This window comes from Harmonia axyridis, chromosome 5 (genome assembly GCF_914767665.1).
Source record: "Harmonia axyridis chromosome 5, icHarAxyr1.1, whole genome shotgun sequence".
In the NCBI taxonomy this organism is placed as follows: domain Eukaryota; kingdom Metazoa; phylum Arthropoda; class Insecta; order Coleoptera; family Coccinellidae; genus Harmonia; species Harmonia axyridis.
The window spans coordinates 43,125,839-43,151,171 of NC_059505.1; the positions used below are offsets into that span (position 1 = coordinate 43,125,839).

A 25,333-nucleotide genomic window follows, 5' to 3' on the forward strand; every position below is an offset into this window, starting at 1 on the left:
AGATTTGATATGATCCAGATATTCAATTCTTGTTCATTAGATTTGAGGTTCTCCAGTTGGAAAACCTCTAACACAATGTGTATTCATTGTGGGATCCCAACCATCATTGAATTTCTCTGATGGAATCTTCCAGGGATTGATCACTTTGGACAGTTCCTTCGAAACTTTGGTACTACTAGATTCAAAAACTATCTGGATCTCAGTAAGAACATACTACTCCTCCTCACTGGCTTCCATACAAAACATTGCTGCTTCAGGAAGTATCTCATGAGATTAGGGTTATCAAAAACCGACGATAAAGATGATTCGGACGAGAAACTTGTAGCAGTAAAGATGCAACCTTCTTGAAGCCATTCCAGTTAATAGAGCACATTAGAACTCTGTGACTGGAAAACGAGCTATAAAGGATGAAGCTCTGATAGACAGCACAACACCTCGGTGCAAAATAACTCCTTAATAGTGAATAATGATTGGTGCTATTCGAAGTTGGCCTTTGGAGACACAAAAGGAGTGGATAACTATTTTTGTCAAACGTGGATTTTTGAACAACTAACCTTAAATATGAACCCAACAATTATATCATTAAAACAAATTGTAACAAATTTGGTGAACATTTGAACCTGTTTGTCAAATATCCTATTATTTTCATAGGGATTATTTTGTATTGTATTATGAGGTCCATCCTCAGAGTAATAAACATATATAGAGGGAGCAAATGGCATTTTAAGTGAGCATATTTTATCCCCAACATAAACTTTCAAATTTGACATGAAGCGCGCGGAAATGAAAACATATCAGTGATACGATTTTCCACTCAATTTGCGAGTTTCTCTACAAAGAACGCACTTCTTATTTCCCATAGTGAATCAACGTTTTATATTAACTCAAAATATATTGAGATAAATACCTAAATATATCAGAAATTCAGAAAACAAACTTCAAGCGCGCTAAACGACGTGAAACAACGGATGAAATTAGGAGAGCAATAGTTACCAAACCTTGGATTTCAGCAGGTAGATGCAGAAAATAATGAATATTCCGCTGATTATGAATTCGACAACTGGGAAATGAATCTATAATGCACATTTGAATCTCGATATTCAATAAGTCGATTCACGAATCGATCCACAAAGAGGAGATATTATTCATGCTGATTCAATCCAAGTGAATCTGAAGATATTAAATTCCCACATACATCCACATTCCATTCTTATATCTTCAATATTAACACCCCTGCCTTACACATAAGAACATAACAACAACAAAAAATGATTTGAGTGAACAGCAGTCAAAAAGAATCTCCCAAAGCCTGAACAAAACCTAAAAACGCCAGTCCCCATCTGGCTCCATCTAGCGATGAACAAACCCGCTCATAATAAACGCGTTCGGAGACAAAAAACAACAAAAATCACTCTGAGTCAGCCTCCGCCTATTTCAATACGTTCTTCATTGTCGAATCCAAGGCAGAAATTTTCATCTCCCTGGGGTAAACGCACCGTGAGAATACGAATGTTCCCCTTATTGAGAGTTCTTCAATATATCCCGGTCCAATAATGTAACGCACGTCAGCTGCTCGCGCAGCCTAGACGACGTCGGCGTCCGTCTATAAAAACGGCGTCGTCAGAAACGACGGGCATTGGACGCTTGACGTTCGAACTGTTTGGGGTAAGTTTTGGGCTAGGAATTTCTCGTTTACAGAAAATTTACGCTACGTAGAAAAGACGATGAGTTGTTGGTGCTCGATGGTTTACTAGTGAGTTTGTTTTTTTCAAAATTTCGTTTTTTGTTGTTGTTCGTTCTGTATTCGTATTGATGTCAATTTACTGTTGTGTGGATTTTATTTAACTCATGATAATGGATATTCCATTTGCTAATATTGCATTCCAGAAGATTTAATCTATTCATGTGAAATTTAAATTTTTTTTTAATACAACTTCTTCAGTTATTTCCGTCTACAAATCGGTAGATTTCATTTCGAAGATAGCTACTTTCTCAAGTGGACCAATAGTTTATTACTAAGATGTATGAAATTATTGGACCAAGCTTCTTCTTCGAATGAAATGCCAGCTGACAGAATTTTGTGTCATATGGTCATTCACTGTATCGCGTAGTCTGCTTTGTGTTCTCGAGCATAAACAACCTGTTTTTTCACCAAACCAATTTCCTAATACTTGTACTATGGACTGGAACGCGAGTAAAATTTCTCAAGATTGGAATCAACCGTTTTTAAAATGTTGCCAGATAACAAAAACCAGTTGTCGATTAAATTAATTTTCTTTGGTAAAGTCTGAATATATAGACGAAACGTTGACTTAGTCCAAAAACCCTAATCTTGTTGAAAAATGTTTATTCAAAAACATGTAAGCACCATATACATTTCCAGCATTTTTATTGGATGAGAATATCAATCTGGCAAAAATCTTGGTTAACAGTTGACCACAGAAAGACTTGCTGTCATCGAAGGTGAGTAGCCACAGAACGGTTTCGCTCTTTTTGGAGTTCTTCAGTATCTCATAACACTACAACGATGACAACCAAATGAAAATATAGGTTTTTTGATTGAAGCCAAAAGCAATTTGCATCAAAAAGCCTTTTTTTCCTTCATTTGGTTGTAATAGTAGTTGTGTTGTGTGTTACTGATGAGCTCTAAAAATAGCGAAACTGTTATATCGCTACTCACCACCGTAGCAAGTTTGGTCAGCTGGTAACCTACATTTATGCTAGTACAATATTCTCAGTTGTTTATGTCCCTTCTCCGTTAAAGCGTTATTATTTATTGTTAAAGTTATGATGCACGTATGATGAAAAATAGCGTATTATGCACTTCTGCAAATGAATTTGAAGCGCTCACAACTCTCATGGCCAAATTTTAAAGAAAAGTTTGATTTTACATTCAAAAGATATATCGTAAATCGAGCTCCAACAATTGAAATAATTGAAAGGTCTAGAAATCAAGATGAAAGCAATTCTGCAGACCTAAAGTTTCGACAAATTCCAAAAATATAGCTGTATCTTTGAGAAACTATTAAAGAGCAACCTTAACTGTCCACATGAAAGTTTCATACTGACTTGAAAAAACAAAAAACAGGTCTTTTTCAGGCACAAGCATCTAAACTCATTGAAGCTTAGCTAAGACAAGCTAAGAACTACATTTCAACTCAAAGAATTCCGTTTGAATTATCACATAAACTGAGAAAGATATGATTCTTAAGTGCAGTTGAAATACCAAAAATCTACTAGAGTCTATTTATTTTAGAACTGTTAGGACGTCACGAATAGAGAATCCGAAATCCATCAGAAAAATGTACACAAAACCGTCCAATTTCTAGAATTTTATTTTTGTTGGCAACAATTTGCTATGTTGCCGATGTACCGGGTTTTTCACCATAATTTGACCCCCTCTTTAACTTTGTTACTAGAAGAGGTACAAAAAAATGTTTTTACAAATGTTTCACGAAATCGACTAGTGTTTTTTAAAATGATTTCACAAAACGAAATAAATACAGAGTGGGCAACATATTGATTGCAACTTCATTTTTTCAAATGGAAAACCCTGTATATTTGTCCATATTTGACTAGCTCTTTTTCCCCTGATTTCGAATATATAAGATATGTTTGGCCTATCTCTTTTATTCTGAGTACCACAGAGTTTCAAATTCTAAGAACCACCTGGCAAGCTAAGTAATTGTTTTCAATTGGAAGGCTGCGGTATTCAGAATGCCTTTTTTTGAGTTATGTCGTTGGCTACGATATACAACATACGTTTGTCATTGAATAAAACTATTCATCGAATATGCACTACACAGAAACGGAAAAATTTGAAATATTTTCGCTTTATGTGGAGAACAATAAAAATAGGAAAGCTACAAGGAGAGAATATATTGAGTTGCATCCATATGATCCAATTCCAATTAATAATGAACGTATGTCATATATTTGCCAACGAAATGACTCAAAAAAAGGCATTTTGAGTTATCGCAGCCTTCCACTTGAAAATTGATTACTTTCGCCAGGTGGTTCTTAGAATTTGAAACTCTGTGGTACTCAGAATAAGAGAGATAGGCCAAACATTTGTTATATTTGGAAATCAGGGGAGAAAGAACTAGTCAAATATAGAAAAATATACAGGGGTACTTATTCTCATTGTGCGTTATATTTCATTTCTAATAACAATTAATTATGGTTGCTTTCGATTTGATTTCCAACCGAAGTTATATGGATAATTGATTTCATAAGAATTTGAATCATTTATAATTAATCTTCCAGTAACAGTTTTTGAATATAATTGTTTCGTAAGTAGTGGAAAGATTATTTTCACAGTCTGTCAACGACATTTTCCTTCAATCGCTAACCTCAAGCAATTGCTAAAATGAATGAGCTGAATACGGAACCCAGTACTGATAAAAACCTCCAACTGGATTTAAAAATAGAGTTCACCTACCTTTAACTGCGTTCAGTTTGTTTCCAACCATTTGCTTTGCCACAAATGCCGCCATCTCAACTGCTTATCTGCAAGAAAAAATGATTTCATGAAGAGATCGTCGTTTTTTCTACATAAAGCTCAAAAACCCGATGTTTTATCGGCCACTACACACGCGAATGACAAAATACCAGACCAACCATTCACATCTACAAGTCCGACAATCAAAAAATAGCATGTCTGAACCGCATAACACTCAACCGAGACCGCTATCAGGAATCCCAGGTATTTTTTTTTAACAATAACACGAAATCCGGCGCGATTGGATTGTTTCAATATTCATTATCTCACCTGACAGTAGTACATTTTAATCTCTCCAGGCAGTAACAATAACGCAGAACGAAAATGATTCAATCACCTATCGGAAATTAGTTATTAATTCAAGCATTCCATTACGTTGATTGATATTTCAATTTTAGCACAACGCGCAACGTTGCGATTTTGTCGATATTACTAATAATTTTTTTGTAATTTGTTTTGTATGTGCGGCAGATGGTTCCGACGAATATTAATTATTTCACGGTTACAAAAACATAACGATATGAATTGCAGATTTGTTATTTTGCCCAGAGAGTTGATTTGGAATTGAAAATATGCGGGTGGTCCCATTTAATATTTATTATTGGATGGGAAGATGAGTATAGATGCTGTTTTGGGAGATAAAACTTTTGGGGTTCGTGGTTTGTGATTTACACATGAATCGAAATTTTATTGGGCATCAGTTACAAGGCCAGAGGGTGAAAATATTGTAAGAGGAAAAATCCTGTCAGCATCAACACACCGAATTTTTATTTATTGGTTCATATTTCTATGAAGAAAATGGTCAAAGAGCATCACTCAATAGAAAGTGATACAAAACAATGTTAAACGATTTTATTTTCCTCCTGTTGTTGGCAATAATCTAGAGGTTAAGTGGTTTCAACAAGACGGTGCGACCTTAACAATCCATTTATTGAACACAAAATTTGATGAGATTATCTCGCAAAATGGTCCAGTTAATCATCCTCCCACTTTGTGTGATGGAGTATCTTGTGATTCCTTTCTATGAAACTATGTTGAGTCACAAGTTCATGCTGATGGTCCAACAACAACAACTGAAAAATTGAATATCACTAATACAAGTACTATATTGATGAAAAATTGGTTTGTCCGAATTCACCCCATACGAAGAAGTCATGGTGGTCATTTAAATGATGTTATCTTCCTTACATAATGGCATAATGTAACCTTTCAAATAAAAAACAAATTGTGTCCCACCGAATAGTTTATATGTTGTTTTTTTTTGAGATTGTATCATCGCTATTAGAAAACCGATAATATCAAAGCAGTATTGAAATATCTGAACGTTGAAGGTCCATACCATGTAAGCTCCAATTTATTAAATTTCATTCTTCGTTTCAGTATCAGTTGAAGAGTGGAAGAACAGCCAAAGAAGGAGCAAACCAAAAGAGAAATACTTTGGGGTTATCTTCCAGCGACGAATCACTTCAAATAGTTCTTAAATACTGCAAGATCTGAAAACAATCTGGATCTCACTAAAAACATGCTACACCTCCTCACTGGCTCTTATACAGAGCACTGAAGCCTCAGGAAGCACCTAATGAAAATTGGGTTATCAGAAATTGACAACAGTAAATTTTGTAGACATTGGACCGGAATCTTTCTTTGGTACAGGTAACTGTACCAAAGGAAAGAACCGAAAGCGAAACAGTCTGGTGAAATCTTCCTTGATTGGATCATAATACCAGGAAATTTCAACCAAAACTTTGAAACTGCGAGGACTAAATACTGTGTGGATCTTAGCAAGAATATGCTACACATCCTCACTGGATTCCTTAGCGGGTATGGCCGCTTCAATAGGCACATCATGGGAATGAGTCCAGCAGAAAACGACGAGTTCAGGTTCTCTGGGAGATGAGAAAAAAACTCTGGATCACCTGGTGACGAAATGCCTCGCCATCGCTAGTCAATGGAAAAATTGCTTTAGACAGAAGACTTTTAGAATTGAGGAACTAAACTCCTTGCTGTAGTCTGCAAAAATCGATGTCGAGATCAACTCTACTAGAGTGCACAATAGACCTCAAGGTCGCGGTGCAATGTACCTCTCATACAGTTATCAGTTCGACTCAATTTTAAACAATACTTATTGTCATATCAGCAATTTTTTTAAGATGCGTCAACGTTTTCCTTTGAATCTCAATATGACTTCAATTTTACTGTTTTAACTACACATACGTTCAATTGATGACTGAAATGAAATAGTAAACGAAACGATCTTCTTAAAAATGATAACAAATATTTCTTTCCACACCGATTGCGATAAAACATCCTTCGCACACTCTCCCAGCATAATCATATCCGTCAAATTTTATACATCTATTCAGAACACCGCTTCGAGAACGAGAAAAAAAGAAGCGAGAAAAATGACGACGTGATCGATGCCTGTCAGGCGTCTTTCCCCGGCGTCGTTAAGACGAAAAGTCCAAGACGTCTATCTCGGTACATGGGAAACGCCGCGTGTGCGGAATAGACGGCAATTTCGGCTCTGGAATTGAGTCTGGTCCGGCCCAGAAACGTTCTTATCAATTCCCGCTCCGAGAGAGGTTACCGTTTTTCCTAACTAACTAGTTTCCGAAGACAGAGGGCGCGCTGTTCGCGAAATCATTTTCTGCGAAATGACTAGTCGTTCTTTTTCGCTATCGGCAATTCGGCCGGTTGTGAAAAGAGGCGAGGAATACTTTGAATTTGCTGAATAGTCGATTAGGCTGCGTCGCGGTCAGATAAGAGACAGTTTTATGGGTGTTGATGGCAGTTTGAACTGTAAATGGGAGAAGCACTATTATTTTCTATGACCGCCGAGAACACCGGAGTGTTATCTAGAGAAAAAAGCATCGAGATTCACTGTTGGATTCGTTTTGGAAAGTAGATTGTTCAAATACGCTACTAAAGGCCGTTATCTCCACCTTCGGTGTCTAGGTTTAACTGACAGTGTGATCTTAGCTGCCAGCTGTACGATTCCGTGGATGCTACAATGAATCTGGCAGCTGATTTATGTTTTCAGTGACATTTAATGAATTGAAGGTGAAAATAGTGGACCTGAATGTTTTTTTTTCAAGCAGCAGAGCAAAAGATAGTCCCTTTCCAATTCCTTCACGTACATCTGTTTGTGATATCATTATTATGAATAGAATAATGGAAATGTAAAATATAGTGAAGAGGCTAATCCTTGACTTGGCTGGAGATTCATATTACATTCTATGAACATTAGGTCAATAATGTATCAAAATAGAACAAAGGAACAAAATAATTTCATTAGGACAACAAAAGAACAAATCTACGGCGATCTATACCCAATAATTTGACATAATCGTAGAATGTGTGTTTCGATTGTTAATTACTAACGATAATTGTAGTATTACAGAATCAGATAATTCTGACTGTAACGTTTCCAATTTTCCTTATATTACCACTAAAAATACCGTGAAGTTGCCATTATGCACTTACTCATAATATTAACTCTGATAACTTCTATAAAGATTGCATTATATTTAGAATTAAGGGAGGTTTAATTGCACCACGATTTTATGCTCTATTGTACCCCCATCAGAGCTGTCCTCACCATTAGTTGTTGTTGTCTACAGCTCGAATTCCAGATCCAGAATTCTACCTCCAGTATCTGGGATCACTTCAAGGGGGTTACTTCCTCACTTTTAACAGTCTCTTGTCCATAGAATTTTGCGTTGGCTAGCGATGACGAGGCATTTTGTTACCAGGTGCTCCGGAGTTTCTTACTCCTCCCTGCAGAATCTGTACTCGTCGTTTTCTGCTAGACTCATTCTCATGAGGTGCTTCCTGGGGCGGCAATGCCCTTCAGGGAATACAGTGAGGAGCTGTGGCATATTCCTGTCAAGATCCAGATACTTAAATCTACAGTATCAGAATTTCGAAGGACCTTTTTGGAATGATCCAATTCAAAAATATTCCGCCTGAGTGTTTCTCTTCTGTTTTCTTCCTTCTCCAGAAACTTTTTCTTGTGGTTTTTTCTTCCTGATTTTGGCAAATCTTATGTCCAAAGCATTTTTTGCGTTGGTTAGCGATGACAAGACATTCCGTCATCAGGTGAGTTTCTTCCACTACTCTACAGAATCTGTAGTCTTTGTTTTGTACTAAAATCCAGTGAGGAGGTGTAGCATATCCTTGTTAAGATCCAAATCTTGTAGTATCAAGTTTCCAAGCCTGGAAGACTGACCAAAGTGTTTCTCTTTCGGTTTTTTCTTCTCCTGAAACTCTCGCAGGTGAAGGGAAGTATTAAAGAAAAACATGTATACTTATATTATGTCACATTGATTATTTTGAACAGATAACTATTTCTTTTGATGAAATGTAGACCTCACCTTATAAATCATTTTTTTAACTGTGCACAGGTTTCTTTTTCAAAATATCATCAACCCTCTATTCTTCCACCTTAATCAACACAAAGTAAGAAGGTCCTCAGCCAAAACTCACAATTTTCCCCATTTTTTTCCCCCGAAAATCCATTCCACGAGACAGCGGGACCTCCCCAAGTACCGAATCAGCATCCAGCAACATCCAGATGGCGATCTATCCGAACTTCGATTACCGCAAATCGGGCCAACGCAGAAAAACGAGGCGGCGAAAAAACCGATTGATTATTCGACAGAAATCCACTCTCTCAACGCTACAGGCGGGGTTATTTGATTAGTTGGCGGGTAACATGTGTGTTTCTGTCTGTATGTTGGTGCGCGAGTCCCTTCTGAGTAATTAATCTTTCGGCATTCCTTTGTGTGCCACGGTTTCGGAGCCTCCTAGGAAGTTTGTCGTTGATGAGAAAACGTACGGCTGTGGTGGGGGGCAAGGCAGAGATGGGAAAATGATTGGAATTCCTAGGATGATTCGAACCGAATCATTTCTCATAAGAGTACTAGTCGAAGTAGCTTCAATATTCTCGCAATATATTCGTATTGAAGTCATATTACGTTTGACAATTACAAAGCAATTAAGAGAAAAATGGTTCGCTCAGCTCCACTTCACTGTCACTTCGATTAGCTTTCAAAGAGGGCCTTTGCAAGGATCCTTCGCATCCACCATTTTGCAACATGAAATATTTAATCAACCGTTAACACGTTGATTTCTAAAATGTTTTAGTGGAAAGTCACTTTATTCGATGAAAACCCCCTCAACAACTCCAAAATTAGTTGATAATTGGAAAAATGTTTGGACACTTTGTTGTGCATATTCTGAAATCAAATGTTTATCTATTTATTTATTTGTATAATTAAAATAATTCTCGAATGACTTGTTATCATTTCATAATTCCACTGTCAATTGATATTAAAATCAGACTAAAATGAAGTTGAATTCAAATCAATTGCTGATACTTCCAGATCTAGTAGCTACAATATCAACTCAATATATTCGTGACACGAAATCAAGATCATTCGATATTCACGTCATATAAAGTATGACAATTACAAAGAAATTAAGAGAAAAATGGTTTCCCCAGCTTCACCTCACTGCCACTGCAATAAGCTTTCAAAGAGGGCCTTTGCAAGAGACCTACGCATTCACCATTTTGCAACAAGACGTATTGAATCAATCATAAACAGACTGATTTCTGAAATGTTATAGGAGAAAGCCACTTCACTCAATGAAAAACACCCTCAACAACTCCAACATTAGTTGATAATTGGGAAGATGTTTCGACACTTTGTTGGACATATTTTGAAGTCAAATCTATTTATCTACTCTAATTTCAGTGTAACTGTTGTATTATTGAAATAATTCTCAAATGTATTGTCATTATTCTGTAATTTCAATGAAAATTGATATGAAAATCAGACTAAAATGAAGTTGAATTCAAATCAATTGCTGATATCTTCAGATCTAGTAGCTACAGTATTCTCTCAATATATTCGAGACACAAAATCAGGATCATTTGATGTTAAAGTGGACAGTTACAGAGCAATTAAGAAAAAATTGTTTGCTCAGCTCTTCTTCACTGCCACTTCATTTAGCCTTTGAAGAGGGCCTTTGCGAGGGACCTTCGCATCCACCATTTTGCACCAAGAAGTATTGAATCGTTCATAAACAGACTGGATCTCTGAAATATTATAGGGAAAAGTCACTTTACTCAATACAAAATACCCTCAACATATAAGTTGATAATTGGCGACTGTTTCGACACTTTGTTGTACATATTCTTAAATCAAATATTTATCTATTTATCTACTCTAATTTCATTGTAATAGGTGTATAATTCAAATAATTCTCAAATGTATTGTCATTATTCTACAATTCTAGTGTCAACTGATATGAAAATTATATTAAAATGGACTTGAATTCAAAGCAATTTCTGATACCTTCAGCTCTTAACAAATATGATCTGAATAATCATTTCTAACTCGGAGTCCTTGATGAAGTTACTGTTATGGAAAGTTATTAATTGAAATCCCTGTAATAAAGTCAACCCTTATAACTCAATTATGAATTCCCATCAAGTGTCAACCATTCAATACAGAAAACAGAAACTTGCCGACAACAAATATGAGAAGATCCCTACTTCATCAACAAACTTCCGATCGCACTCAATCCCGACCGAGAAGTTAGTTGAGAGTCCGGGCACAGATCCATCAAAGCCTCTAACGCTATCCGTTGATTGGCTTCATCCGGACTTCTTTACGAAATTTCACACTTCATTACGAGGTTGAATCGAATCCAATTGGATAGGTCGCCAGAAAACCAGCAATCGTTCGAGGACAAATTCAAGACGGCGAAGTTCACGGTGAGGCCATCGCTCATAATTTGTCATCGATGAAATGGACTTTCAGAGATTTTTTTTCGGGTACTTGGAGACGTCGAGGTCTTCTGACTTGTTGCTAGGTGTATCAATCACGAAATTGTGATCGATACGGACCAATAAAATGAAGGATACGATCACTCCATTCAGAGGAATATCTATTAGGCCAATTGAAAAGTCCCCGGTCTTATGCACAGATGGATAGTATTAAATTCATATGATTTTTAGTTAGTACCAACCTTCAAACGATACGTGTCAAAATTTGACAGCAGTCCGAACATTAGTTTGTGAGATATTGCGTTGTGAGTGCAAACTTTTTCTTGTTCTTAGACCTCAAAAAAATGCTCGCTGGAAAGAAATTTAGCGCCAATGAAGAAGTACTCGCCGAAAGTAAGGTCTATTTCGAAGAGAAAGACAAATCGTACTACAAGAATGGTATCGAAAAGTTGGAAGATCGCTATAATCACTGTATCACCCTCGAAAGCAACTATGTTGAATAATAAAATCGAATATTTCCAAAAAAATGTTTTTACTATGGTAGACCAGGGACTTTTCAATTGGCCTGTTATTGAACATGAACCATCCCCAGTGTGTTAACAAATAAACTCTGCTGAAAGCTGCCATCCAAGGTCATTCTTTTTCTTTAATAATGATATCACTCCGCCGGAGAATGAATTTTTTATCAGGGCCGCCGAGAACTTTCTTGTTACCATGAAAACATAATATTCCATCAACTTCCAGAGGGCCTCCTAGCCCGGTTTCTGTTGCTATGATAAATCTCCCTTCAAGTGTTAAACACGAACTACTGACGCGGATTTATGACGGATGTATGCTTACAGAATTATCTCGACGTTTTGTGAGCCAAGGTCTGAGATGAATATCATCCTCATTGTGGCACGTGACGTTCCGGAGAGTATCTCTCCTAGCGGCCCGCTTTATTACACTTTTTCGGTGTTGGCCTGAAAGGTTGGAGAGGGTTTTCTGCCTCTCGGCAAATAGATATTCCCCCTTTTATAACCCCTTCAGGTGTCGTGGCAGCGATCATGTTTTATTTTCAGGATGGAGAGTTGTAGGGATATTGCGCTTTTCGAAGGGGTGACTCGTTGAGTTCAGGGTGTGGAACGGATGTTATTAAAGCGACATCTCCGTTTCAGTAGAAGCAATATCGATAATAGATGCAATACAGCCAAAACATAGGGAAAAATCAAAGACTCATTGATCACTTTTTTCATTTTATCTCAAAAAGTTTTGCTTTGAGGGGTTTTGGGAGTTTGCAACTTTAAATATTGAAGGCCTTTGCAAACAAACAGAACGTTTGCTCAGGTGGCTGGTAAAGCCTAACCTACATCTCAAAGTTCATTCAAGTACTGTGGCTTTCTCGATAGATTGTCACCTCACACTGAAAAACTTGTAATCGTATAGCCAAATCTCCTTCCTGACCTGGAAATACAGTAATAACATCAAACTACTGGCTGGGGGCAAACAAGTGCAATGAACAAGTCGATGGAATTGAAAAGGAAGCATCCCTTAACTCCCTCTGGACCTACAACCTTTTGGGTAGGATTCATCAAGCCAAGTAGCTTGACTTTTCAAACAACTACCTGACTCGAAAATTAAGCTCGTGAAAAATAACATACTTGAGCTTGACCTGACTTGATTTTAGATATTTATTGCTTGACTTGGTATCAAGCTACTTGATATTACTTGAGCTTGATATGCACGGCATATATTTCTGCAATCTCGTGCGCGCTCAGACTAAATCAGGGGATTCTTCGAGCGCCGAGAGACTGAAGCATTCGCCAGTGTGACTTTATTAGTAGTTTTCTCACATTTCTATGAAATCTATTGGTGTATTTCAGTAGTTTCGGAAATATCTCTCCAAACTTGGTCAAAATAGCCAAGTATTTTTATCAACGCTAGCATCTTCAGCTCCTGTTGAAAGGCAATTTTCCAGAGTTGCAAATATAGTAACAAAAACCCGCAATAGGTTAGACGACAAATCTGTAAGATGCCTCATGTGCCTTAGATCCTAGATGGAGAATTATTAAATCAAACAAAGCAGATGCAATAAGTTATAAAATAAAAGTGTTTTTTGGAAGGGTCCTTCTCATTCCATCATTTTTTTGATGATGTGACACTACACAATAAAACTGCTGAGAATCAAGTAGCTTGAAATGATTCAAGTACTTAATTAATAAATCCTTGACTTGACTTGAGATTGAAAAACTACTACTTGACTTGAAATCAAGTCAAGCTCAAGCCGAGTAGCTTGAAAATCAAGCCAAGCCGTGGATCCCTACTTTTGGAAGTTTGAAAGAGAAAACAACAAGGGAGCAGTTCAGCAATAGGAGCTTGGTAATGAGATATCCTTCTGGAATAATTTCTGTATCACTCTAAGGAAGTCCTTCAGCTGTCACAAACTCATTATGAGAGAGCTGAGAACTTCTGTAGCGGATGAGCCTTTCAGAAGATGAAATATACACAATCTTCATATCACACATAGAAAGATCTGACCTGCAAATTGTGCAGATTTTCATAACTGGCCAATTTAAGAAGCATTCTCATGGAAGTTGTCAGATTTGTTGATAAGGTCGACGATATCCTTCAAAAATGGTTGAGCAGGTCTTATAAAAGACATCAAACCTTGAGAATCTCTTCGGCCAATTGTTCAAGAGAATCTCAAGAACACCGTGGACAAAAACCACATTCTTCTACTGCCCCTGAGCACAGTTAACGCGCGCTCATCTCCACTTTGTGTCGCCACGGTAGGCAAAAGAATTATTCGCAATATCCGGTCTGGACCGTCGCTTCCGACCGTAAAAAACCAATTTTCCTGCGATGTGACGAACCGGTCCACAGCGACGTACTTCATCTTCATCCTCCTCGCATAAAAGCGGCAACATTCGGGGAGGTTGATGCATTGCAATCATACAACACCCCTCTTACGTCAGCGGCCCGTTCCTCGGAGACGTTTTCGACACTTCGCGGGGGAGATCTACGGCCCCTCCGAGATCGACAAGAAGAGGGAAGAGGAGGACGCGATCTCGCTCACCCCAATTTACCGCATTTGGGGCACTGGGGGCTTTAGGTTAGCGGGACCGGCTTGTAAGAAATAAGTAGGTCAACTTCGAAGGTGAATGCAGTTGGTATGTTTCGAAGGAATGTTGGGGTAATGAAATTAGTTTGTACAAGGCTCGGCAGCATAACTTCCTTCATTCAAAACTTGATAAAACACATTTTGCAAATCAGAAAATGTTATTTGTGTAGATTTACATTAAGATTTGAGGAAGATTTCACTGCTCTGTGATTTCATGGTCTTCGTAGTCTACAGCTCGCCATTCTGTTACAGATTTTTAATGAACTCCAGTATCTGGGATGGCTTTAAGAAGGTTACTCCCACTGTTCTACAAATCTCTTGTCCAAAGCATTTTTCTAGGTGATCCAGAGTTTCTTTCTCCTCCTCGCAGAATCTGTACTCGTCGTTTTTTGCTAGACTCATTCTCATGAGGTGCTTCCTGAGGCAATGCCCTCTGAGGAATCCAAGGAGATCTGCATCATATTCTTGCTAAGCTCGAGATACTTCTTAGATCTGGCAGTATCAAAGTTTCGAAGAAACTTTTTGGAATGATCCGATCCAGGAAGATTCCACCAGAGTTTCTCTTTCTCTTCCACTTTTGTTTTAGATACATTTACCTTCCTTCTTCCGGTCCCATATACAACTTGTACGTTGGGGTCAATGTCCCATCTCTTCAATTAATGGCTGCCAAAGTTAGCATGTTGTTCTCCGCCCTTCGGAATAACGTCTCTGCATCCTGCACTCCACACCAATCTCTAATATTTCGCATTTACCTATAGCACAGAAATGTTCTGGGCCAAGGGAAGGAGTTTAAGCTTCTTATATGTCAAGTGTGTTGGCCTCTTCATTTCACCTAATTCGCGAGTGACCGGGAATCTAGACTAAATAGACCTTGTTATTCTTGCCTATTTCATTAAGTTCCCCTCGGCCCTCCAATACCATCATAACAATCGATGATATGTTAGCTTTTATGTAGATACATGCCTACAGTTTTTTTACTCAGCCTTCATGATGAAATTAGATGAGTGAACCGATATCTGGTATTTTTCATGACTCTTGTCAGCGTTCTGGCGTAATGCTGCCACGATGTTTCATAGAAGAAAATCACAAAGAGAACACAACTCCCACGAATTTCAAAAAATTTATGTATTTTGTTAGTTTTAGATTGACTTCAGTACATGATTGTTGCCGAGTTTGTAGCTCTATATGTATATTGTCTGTAAAGTTAAATATATTTTATAAAGCTGAAGCCTTTTATTTCAGAAAAACTTCAATATTTCAGGAAAACCTTAGGAGTTTTCATCAGGTAAACGACTCAAACAATCAAAACATTCAGTATAATTAAGTGATAAAAACATATAGCAATGCAAATTCCGTTCGATGCTTCCAACTACGGACATTTTAACACAGGCAGATTGTCCATAATAATTACTGACGACACGTGAGCAGATAATAATGTCATACCGGCTAACCACATTATACAGAGTACAAACGACAAGCGCCCACGCTTTATGAACTATAAAAATTTTATACTTCGATCTCTGGCCACCGTATTTTGCGAGGTAATAGTCGAAATCGTAAATCCGGTACGAAAGCCAGGATAATGACCAAACAAGATGAAGGAAATACCTCAAATGTCATCATTGCGGACGTCTTTGTTGATGTCCTTTCGAAACCCGAAAAGAACACTTCTAAACGCAGAATTTCAGATAAAATGCCATCTTTTCTCGACACAGAATGCAGTCCATGAAGGATAAATACTTCCAGATAATTAGAAAAAATGTTTTTCGTTTAAAAGTAAACATGTTATGATGTGGCCACTACATGGTGACTACTGAAAACGGTAAATATATCAGTATATTTTAATAAAAATCAATGGATATTTATTTAATTGTAGAGAGGACACGCAAGCAGCCACGGCTACGATTGCAGCACCATATCTTTTTAAGGAATTTCCCATGACCAATTCGCTCATTTGGGGCTGTATGTTCTGGATAATTTCACCAGCATAGTTTTTCATGTGGCCCAAAAGAAAAAAATCCAAAGTTCTATTCAAAATGAAAAGTCTTATTGGAGAATCCTTGGTCTTTTGTACAATATTTCTTTTCGGTCTGGGGGATCCTTCAATGTCTCTCCGAAAATAGTGAATTCATTCTGCCATGAGTCGTTATTGTTTCAGAATGATAATTTTCGAAAATAGTGGAGTAGGTCTAACACATTTGCATTATGGATGGAACGAAAGAGTAATAAACATAGAAAGAGGAAGTATAAGCAATTTTTTATATCCCCAACATGGTTAGATTACGTTGTCGGATTGTGATATATTTTCAAATCCACAATTTTACTATATCGTTATGAATGTATATTATATTAAATGAAATATATTCATTTGAGTGATTCCCGATTGAATATGCAAATTTGAATATTTGGAATCCGATATTTTTCCTAATTGTTGAATTCATAATAAGCAGAATATTTATTATTTTCTGTATCTACCTGCTGAAATCCAAGATTTGGCCACTTTGATCTCCTACTGTCATCGGTTGTTTTACTTCGTTTGGCGCGCTTGAAGTTTGTTTTCTGAATTTCTGATATATTTAAGTATATATTTCAATATATTTTGAGGTGATATGAAACGTTGATTCACTATGGGACATAAGAAGTGCGTTCCTTGTGGAGAAACTTGCAAATTGGGTGAAATATAGTATCACCGATATGTTTTCATTTCTGCGCGCTTCATTTCAAATTTGATAATACACGTTGTGGACAAAATTTGCTTACTAAAAATGACATATGATACCTCTATCTATATTTATTACTCTGAGGTCTAACAGAAAGATTTTCACAGAATTCTTATGTCCTTTCTTAACCAGAAATAGAATTAGATGATGCAAATATAAGGACACTAGAGAATTGAAAAGATCAGTGGTAGATAAGAGAAACATCAGGTGTTCACGTAATCTGAGCTATATTGTCAACCACTCAGATGGAATGAATTGTTGCGTTGTTCATAATAAAAACATTTCCTCTTCATTTCCCAGTTCCCTCATATACCTTTTGAGAGGAGTAATGTTGGAAGAAAAAGCAGAATACAGAAGACTTCCAAATTCACATCTCCTCAGGCAGCTATTCATTTCTATCATTATGTCTTGAACCTCCCCAAGATTAGATTTTTATTTCCCCAACGAAAACCCACCACTTTTCATCAGATCATCTTCCCAATTGAAGTTAACGCGAATAGAAATCCCTGTATTTCTATTAAGAGCGGCGTGCAGACTGCAACTGCACCCTGAAGATGCCGTACGAAAGAGGCTCGAGATTTATGGAGCTCTATTTTAAAGTTGAGAAAGCCTGAATCGCTTGTCCTAGCAATAAATCGGGTAATATGGTGGAGAATAAATTCAAGCAGCCAGTTGGTTTCGAATTACTTCCGGAAATGCGGGGATATGGTCTCCTTTTATTAATCTTGAAGAGAAGTTTACGGCTTTTATCACTGCGACAAAGGTTCCGAGGGTTCCGTAAATATCCGGAACTGATTCGATTACCGTTAAGAAAAAAACTCGGAATAATTCTCTACAACGGCGTGGGCACTTATCGTGAAATTTCATTGCAATTAATGTCCGTTTGGAGAATGGAAGAGAGAGAGAGAGAGAAAAGGCATTGACGATGACGTAGAGAGACGTTCTCGCAGTTTCGCAATTAATGTTTTGTCTTTGCCAGAATCGACTCTGGATCTGGGAGACAATTGGACCGGAGACATGACCAATTATCACTCATCTTGTGTTGTCTTTAAGGGTCTGAAGATGGGAAGACGCCCCTTTGAATTTTATGCTAAATATGCTGAACTGTAATGTTTCAGACGTTGAGAACGAAACCTTGTCTGTTGCAGACTGGTCTGGGAAAAGTTAAATATGAAATTAATGAGAAAACATCAAACTTTCCTAAAAGAAATAAAATTAAATAGTAATTTATTAAAAACTAAACTTCCCTCAACGAATTTCATTCAAATGAGTTCAAGATAGAGGCTACGGTAAAAATCTCCTTTGAACTAGATAGAAACTTTAAATTTACTGAGATGATAGATCTCCTATTTAAAACATATTAAAAATTAAACCAGTTTTCTTTTAGGAGGAAAGAAAACATAACGATATCGAAAAAATATATTTTTTTCAAGTGCCATATATAACGGGTGTTTATATAACTTTAAGTTGGCATTACTGTTCGAGATGGCGAGCTATTTAACAGATGTCAAGTGAATTATTCTCAGTTTGGTTTGGCAATTCATCATGAATAGACTCACGCCTGAACAGCGCTTGCAAACAGTGCAATTTCATTTCGAAAATAATGATTCTGTGCGGCATACGTATCGCGCACTACGTCCATTCTATTTTGTTTAGCGATGAAGCGCACTTCTGGTTGAATGGCTACGTCAACAAACAAAACTGCCGCATTTGGAGTGAAGCTAATCCTCAAGTGTATGTCGAAACACCGTTACATCGAGAAAAACTGACTGTTTGGTGCGTTTTATGGGCTGGTGGAATCATTGGTCCGTACTTCTTCAAAAACGATGATGGCCAGAACGTTACAGTCAATGGTGATCGGTATAGAGCCATGATTACTAACTATATCATTCCTGAATTGAACAACCAAGATGTCCAGGAGCTGTGGTTTCAACAAGACGGCGCAACATGTCACACAGCTCGTGCCACAATCGATTTATTGAAAGACACGTTTGGTGACCGCCTAATTTCACGTTTTGGACCTGTGAATTGGCCTTCAAGATCTAGTGATTTAACACCGCTAGACTACTTTCTGTAGGGCTATGTAAAGTCATTGGTCTATGCGGATAAGCCACAAACCCTTGACCATTTGAAAGACAACATTCGCCGTGTTATTGCCGATATACGGCCACAAATGTTGGAAAAAGTCATCGAAAATTGGACGTCCAGATTGGACCACATCCGAGCCAGCCGTGGCGGTCATATGCCAGAAATCATATTTAAAATGTAATGCCACAAGATTATCTTGCGGATAAATAAAATTCATGTCAATCGAATAATCCATCGTTGTTTTATTGCAATTTAAAGTTCTATAGCTCTAAAAAAAACACCCTTCACTAGTGTGCCAATTAGACCGAAAAAGTAAATGAAGCAACTAAAAATTCAGAGGAAAAACCACCGATACTAAAAACACCTGCGCCTAAACAGATCACATAATCACCAGCCACAATTCAAATCCCTCACTCTCATTTTCCTCCTCCCACTTATATACCCAAATAATCGAAATTATCTCCATATTTCAGAGACCCAGTTGTTACGGCCGTCGACTCAATTTTCTCGAAAGCCTCGGCCTACCTCCGACACGGGAAAATCCTCAGGGCGACCGATTATTGTAGTACAGGTGCGCAATTACCGAGCACGCCAAATTGCGAGATGAAAAATCGACGATTGCCCACGCGACACGGATTGATACGAATTCGACGAGTGCCACCTGAGCGCCGATCTCCGGCTAATGGATAGACCCAGCTCGAAGGACCAGCCCGCGGTCGCGATTACGGTGGGGCGGAACTCGTCGGAGTGATTTGGGTAGATTTGGATGTCTTTGGGATGCTGCAAATCGCCGGGAAGAATCGGTAATGACGTGAAATTGTGGCTTTTGGGATTATTATTGGTTGATGTTCTTTTAGGTTCGTACGGAGGCGTGAGTTTGAATGTTGTGCTGACTTGTAGTGGATTTTTATTCGATTTAGACATTAATAAACGCAATAAATGTGATAAATAGGAGAAATGTGTAACAGAATTCATCAAGCTGCCTTGTTGATTCAAAGTTTCCACGAATTTACTACAAGAGGAGCTTCTTGCATGTACTAAATATGAAGATATATAAAGGGTGTTTTTTTTTAGACCTATAGAACTTTAAATTGCAATAAAACAACGATGGATTATTCGATTGACATGAATTTTATTTATCCGCAAGATAATCTTGTGGCATTACATTTTAAATATGATTTCTGGCATATGACCGCCACGGTTGGCTCGGATGTGGTCCAATCTGGACGTCCAATTTTCGATGACTTTTTCCAACATTTGTGGCCGTATATCGGCAATAACACGGCGAATGTTGTCTTTCAAATGGTCAAGGGTTTGTGGCTTATCCGCATAGACCAATGACTTTACATAGCCCTACAGAAAGTAGTCTAGCGGTGTTAAATCACTAGATCTTGAAGGCCAATTCACAGGTCCAAAACGTGAAATTAGGCGGTCGCCAAACGTGTCTTTCAATTAATCGATTGTGGCACGAGCTGTGTGACATGTTGCGCCGTCTTGTTGGAACCACAGCTCCTGGACATCATGGTTGTTCAATTCAGGAATGAAAGAGTTAGTAATCATGGCTCTATACCGATACCCATTGACTGTAACGTTCTGGTCATCATCGTTTTTGAAGACGTACGGACCAATGATTCCACCACCCATAAAGCGCACCAAACAGTCAGTTTTTCTAGATGTAACGGTGTTTCGACATACACTTGAGGATAAGCTTCACTCCAAATGCGGCAGTTTCGTTTGTTGACGTAGCCATTCAACCAGAAGTGCGCTTCATCGCTAAATAAAATAAAATGGACGTAGTGCGCGATACGTATTCTACACGGAACCATTATTTTCGAAATAAAATTGCAGTATTTGCAAGCGTTTTTCAGGCGTGAGTCTCTTCAAGATGAATTGCCAAACCAAACTGAGAATAAATCACTTCACAGCTGTCGAATCGGTCGCCATCAACAGTAATGCCAACTTAAAGTTATATACCTCGAAAAAAAAACACCCGTTACTACACTTGAAGATGTCTTTGTTGACAAATAAAATCGAAGATTTAAAATAAAATGTATTTTCCCTGTTAGTTCCCCTTAGAATGAAGTGTCAGCAGTTTCCTCACTCTTAGAAACCACCCAGAATATCTGTAAGGTCTGAGAATTGATGTCCGAGAACTATGCATAAATGCAGCAACAACCACCGCTCGATCTTAGCAACCTAGCCTCCAATATCCCCAAGTTTCCCGCACCAAGAATGTCCAAGTCCGGCGAAACACACAGCGCGCTGGATACCGCCATCGTTAAATCATCCCCTTCCAATCAATTATGGACACCAGCAGAGCCCCACATTCACACAGCTGCCACTCCCTCGGAAAATTACCCCATAACTCTCCCGGAACGAGACAGCCTCCTCAAATTCCGATATGAACAAAGGATCCCGTTGTTAAGGCAGGAAAATTAGTTAATTATCGGGCTCTCGATAGCCGTCCGAGGAGGAGCCCCACATCAGTTTCAGTTAAACGCCACTTAGTGGCCCTTGGAAGGCGCCCGTTACAAATTTACGTGGGCGATCCTACCTGCACTTAATTATTTTCCGAGACTGCGTTGTATCCGATCGAAAAAAATGCCGGTGAGGAAGCTCTCTCTCTTTCTTTCTCTTGCACGGTTATTTTGCTGCAATTACTTTCCACGTGGGTGAGGAATGGAGGTCGTTTGCTCTGGAGGTATTGGATGGTTCAATAAAGCTCCAAGAATGCAATTGGGCATGAAAAACTAACATGCTCCTATAATCAACAATTGCTCAATTATTTTAAAGTACCTACACTATCGAAAGTTTCATTTTGCAGTGAAATATTAGGTGTACGTACAACTTTGCTGTCCCCGTTTTGGAATAGATGGCTGTAGCGGTAAGTGGTAGTCGAAATAAATGTCATACAATAAGCTTAGGTATTTGTGAACATAACGCCATCGACATATTAATCGATTTTTGTCTGCATTATGAAGTTGTTCTCGATTAACCATGTCAGCTTACGAGTCAAATTCTCGTTATTTGCGGGAGGTTTAAATTTTCTGCAATAATATGAATAAATCTGCTGCTGAGGCTCATCGAATGATCTCTAAGGTGAGGCTGCTATTAGTGAAAAAACGTGCCGAGAGTGATTTCAACGCTTCAAGAACGGTGATTTTAACGTCGAAGACCAGCATGGTGGTGGAAGAGAGAAGGTTTTCGAAGATGCAGAATTGGAGACATTACTTGATCAAAACTCGTGTCAAATGCAACAAGAATTTACAGGATCATTGGGAGTGACACAACAAGCCATTTCAAAACTTCTGAAGGTCATTGGAATGATTCAGAAACAAGGAAATTAGGTGCCGTACGAGTTGAAGCCGAGAGATGTCGAACGGTGTGTGTTTCCTTTGAATAGCTGCTTGCAAGACAAATACGGAAGGGAATTCTGCATCGCATTGTTAATAATGGGTTCATTACGATAATATCGCGCAGAAAATTATCGACAACTGCAATTAATGCATTTGTGCCAAGCATTTAACCACAAACGATACATCGAGAGACATGATAAAGTGATTTTATAGCTTGACAATGCTCAAACCCATGTTGTGACAGTGGTCAAAATATACATGGGAACGTTGAAATGGGAAGCCTTACCTCATCCTCCGTATTCTCCAGACACTTGTTTCGATCAATGACACTCGACCTGGCTGACCAGTACTTCCGGTCTTATGAAAAATTAAAAAAATACATACTACCTGACGACTCTGTTGCTTGAGTAAGTTTTATCCTCAAAGGAATAAATCTACCTGAATCTACCTCGAGTTCTTCTAAACTATTTATTTTTGAGGCATTTGAAATTCAAACCTACTCTGAATTTCTCAACTTTCTAGGTGCTTCCATTCGAAAATTATAGGAGGGCAGAAAGTCATACGTAGGTCAGAAAGTTATACGGCAATCAGAATCGAATTTGAGAACGGTTACATCATCAAAAAGTTGAAAAATATAGTTTGAGATCATTCCTGGTTCTAAATTCGAAAATTACAGACATTGTAATGAAATGTTAGAAAAAAACCGAAATGGATGTGTGAAAATTTTCGACTATATCTCCCTAGTCCGGTCGACCAATTCGTTATATGTCTATAATCACGAACTCACGTGAAGTCGGGACATCAGAGCGTTGTCGACTAACATCTCTATCCCAGTTGGATTATCTCGTGCAACACAAATTGAACGACCAATCGCTGGTAGAGCCTCCCATAATCCACGTTCTAATTAAGCGCTTACCGTGGGCTTAAGCCTGATTTACACGTGTGTAACCTATATGAGTCAGTGACGCGGACATCGAATCACCTGAAATCATCGGGAACTGCAAAATGAAATGTGATGGAATCTTTGATCTGCTTGAATTGATTACATCTGGACTGAATGAACGAAATGTTTCGTGAGAAATCCTGTGTTCTCACAAAGACAAGATCAACACGAACTGAGGTTTGAGTTATTGTGGTACTGCTGACAAAACACTGTCAGTTTGAATACATTTTATACTGAATGGAATAGACAGGAAATTAGATTTGCAGACTGGGAAGCTTGAAATGCATATAGCTCTCACCAAGCCAGTTCTAAATCCTCAGAAATAGAGCTACTAAACAGGGTATAACATATAAGGAAAAATCATAATGGTCACAATTTTAAAAGACTATGTTCTAGCCAATGGACACAATCCCAGTTCTTAAAAAGAATACCATAAAATGGTACACAGATAGTTCCAAAACCACGACAGGGACTTGCGCTGGAGTATTCGAGACTGGTACCAAAAGCTCAATATCGATGTTTAAGTGGCTTTCAGGCAGAGATAATTGTGATAGAAAGATGGGTAGCAACTAACCTAGCCAAAAATGCGATACATTCTGATAGTCAGGCTGCAATTTAAGCACTGAGCTCACATATCGTTTCTAAGATGGTATTGAAGTGCCATAGATATTTCAATGAATTAGGCAAGAATAACAAGGTCTTTTTAATCTGGGTTCCCGGTCACTCAGGAATCAGAGGGAATGAAGAGGCTAACACACTTACTAGAAAAGGAGTACAGACACCTTTCATCGGCCCGGAACCTTTCTGTGGTGTACTCAAATGTACCTACAAGAAAGAGTTTCAGGAGAAGAAAAAAACCGAAAGAGAAATACTCTGGCGGAATCTTCCTGGTTTGGATCACTCCAAAAAGTTCCTTCGAAACTTTAACTATACGTTATCCAAGAAGTATCTGGATATCAGTAAAAATATACTACATCTCCTCACTGGATTCCTCACAGTGCACTATCGCCTTAGGAAACACCTCATGAGTATGGGTCTATCAGAAAATGACAGATTTTCTGGGGAAGGAGGAAGAAACTTTGGATCACCCGCCATCGGTAGTCAACGCAGTACCTGCTTTGTACACGAAACTTGTAGAAGTGAGGAATAAGCCTCATTGAAGCCATGCCAGATATTGGGGTTCATTAGAACTCTGGAACTGGAGAGCGGGCTTTAAATCACATTATGGAGAGAAAAGCTCTGATGAGGGGGGCACAATAGACCATTGGGTCGCAGTGAAATGAAACCTCCTTAATTAAATTTCATCTTAAATCTCTAGCTAATGGCCTTTACATTTAATCTGAAAATTACCAGAGACATTAGATTTAGATTTAAGAAAGGTTTCATTGGACTACGATTTATGGTCTATTGCGCCCCCTATCAGAATTTTTCTCGTCATTAGTCGTCGTAGTCTCGACCTTCAGTTCCAAAGTTCTAATGAACTCGAGTATCTGGAATCGCTTCAAGGAGATTACTCGGACTCTTGTCTGAAGCTTGTCACCAGGTGATCCGGAGTTTCTTCCTCCTCCCCACAGAATCTTCACTCGTCGTTTTCTGCTAGATTCATTCTCATCTGGTGTTTCCTGAAGTGGCAATGGCCTGAAAGGAATCTAGTGAAAAGGTAAAGGATACTCTTGCTGAGAACATGATACTTCTCAGATCTAGCAATCACCAAAGTAAAACCTTCATGAAATGTCCTTATAATTTAAGATATAGAACGATGGTAGACTCTTCAATTGATCGATTTTATTACTTGAATTTCGTCTTAATGAATATCACATATTTGTTGTTCC

General features: G+C 38.2%; 1 protein-coding gene across 3 annotated transcripts in view; it reads right to left on the reverse strand.

The window, feature by feature from the left end:
* LOC123680790 (complexin) overlaps positions 1-25,333 on the reverse strand; it is a 330,085-nt gene that overhangs the window by 170,689 nt on the left and 134,063 nt on the right. For all 3 annotated transcript variants that reach the window (XM_045618869.1, XM_045618868.1, XM_045618872.1), the window contains one exon: positions 4,442-4,509. In XM_045618869.1, the coding sequence (XP_045474825.1) occupies positions 4,442-4,496 (55 nt within the window). In that variant the 5' untranslated portion in view covers positions 4,497-4,509. The remainder of the gene's footprint in view (positions 1-4,441; positions 4,510-25,333) is intronic.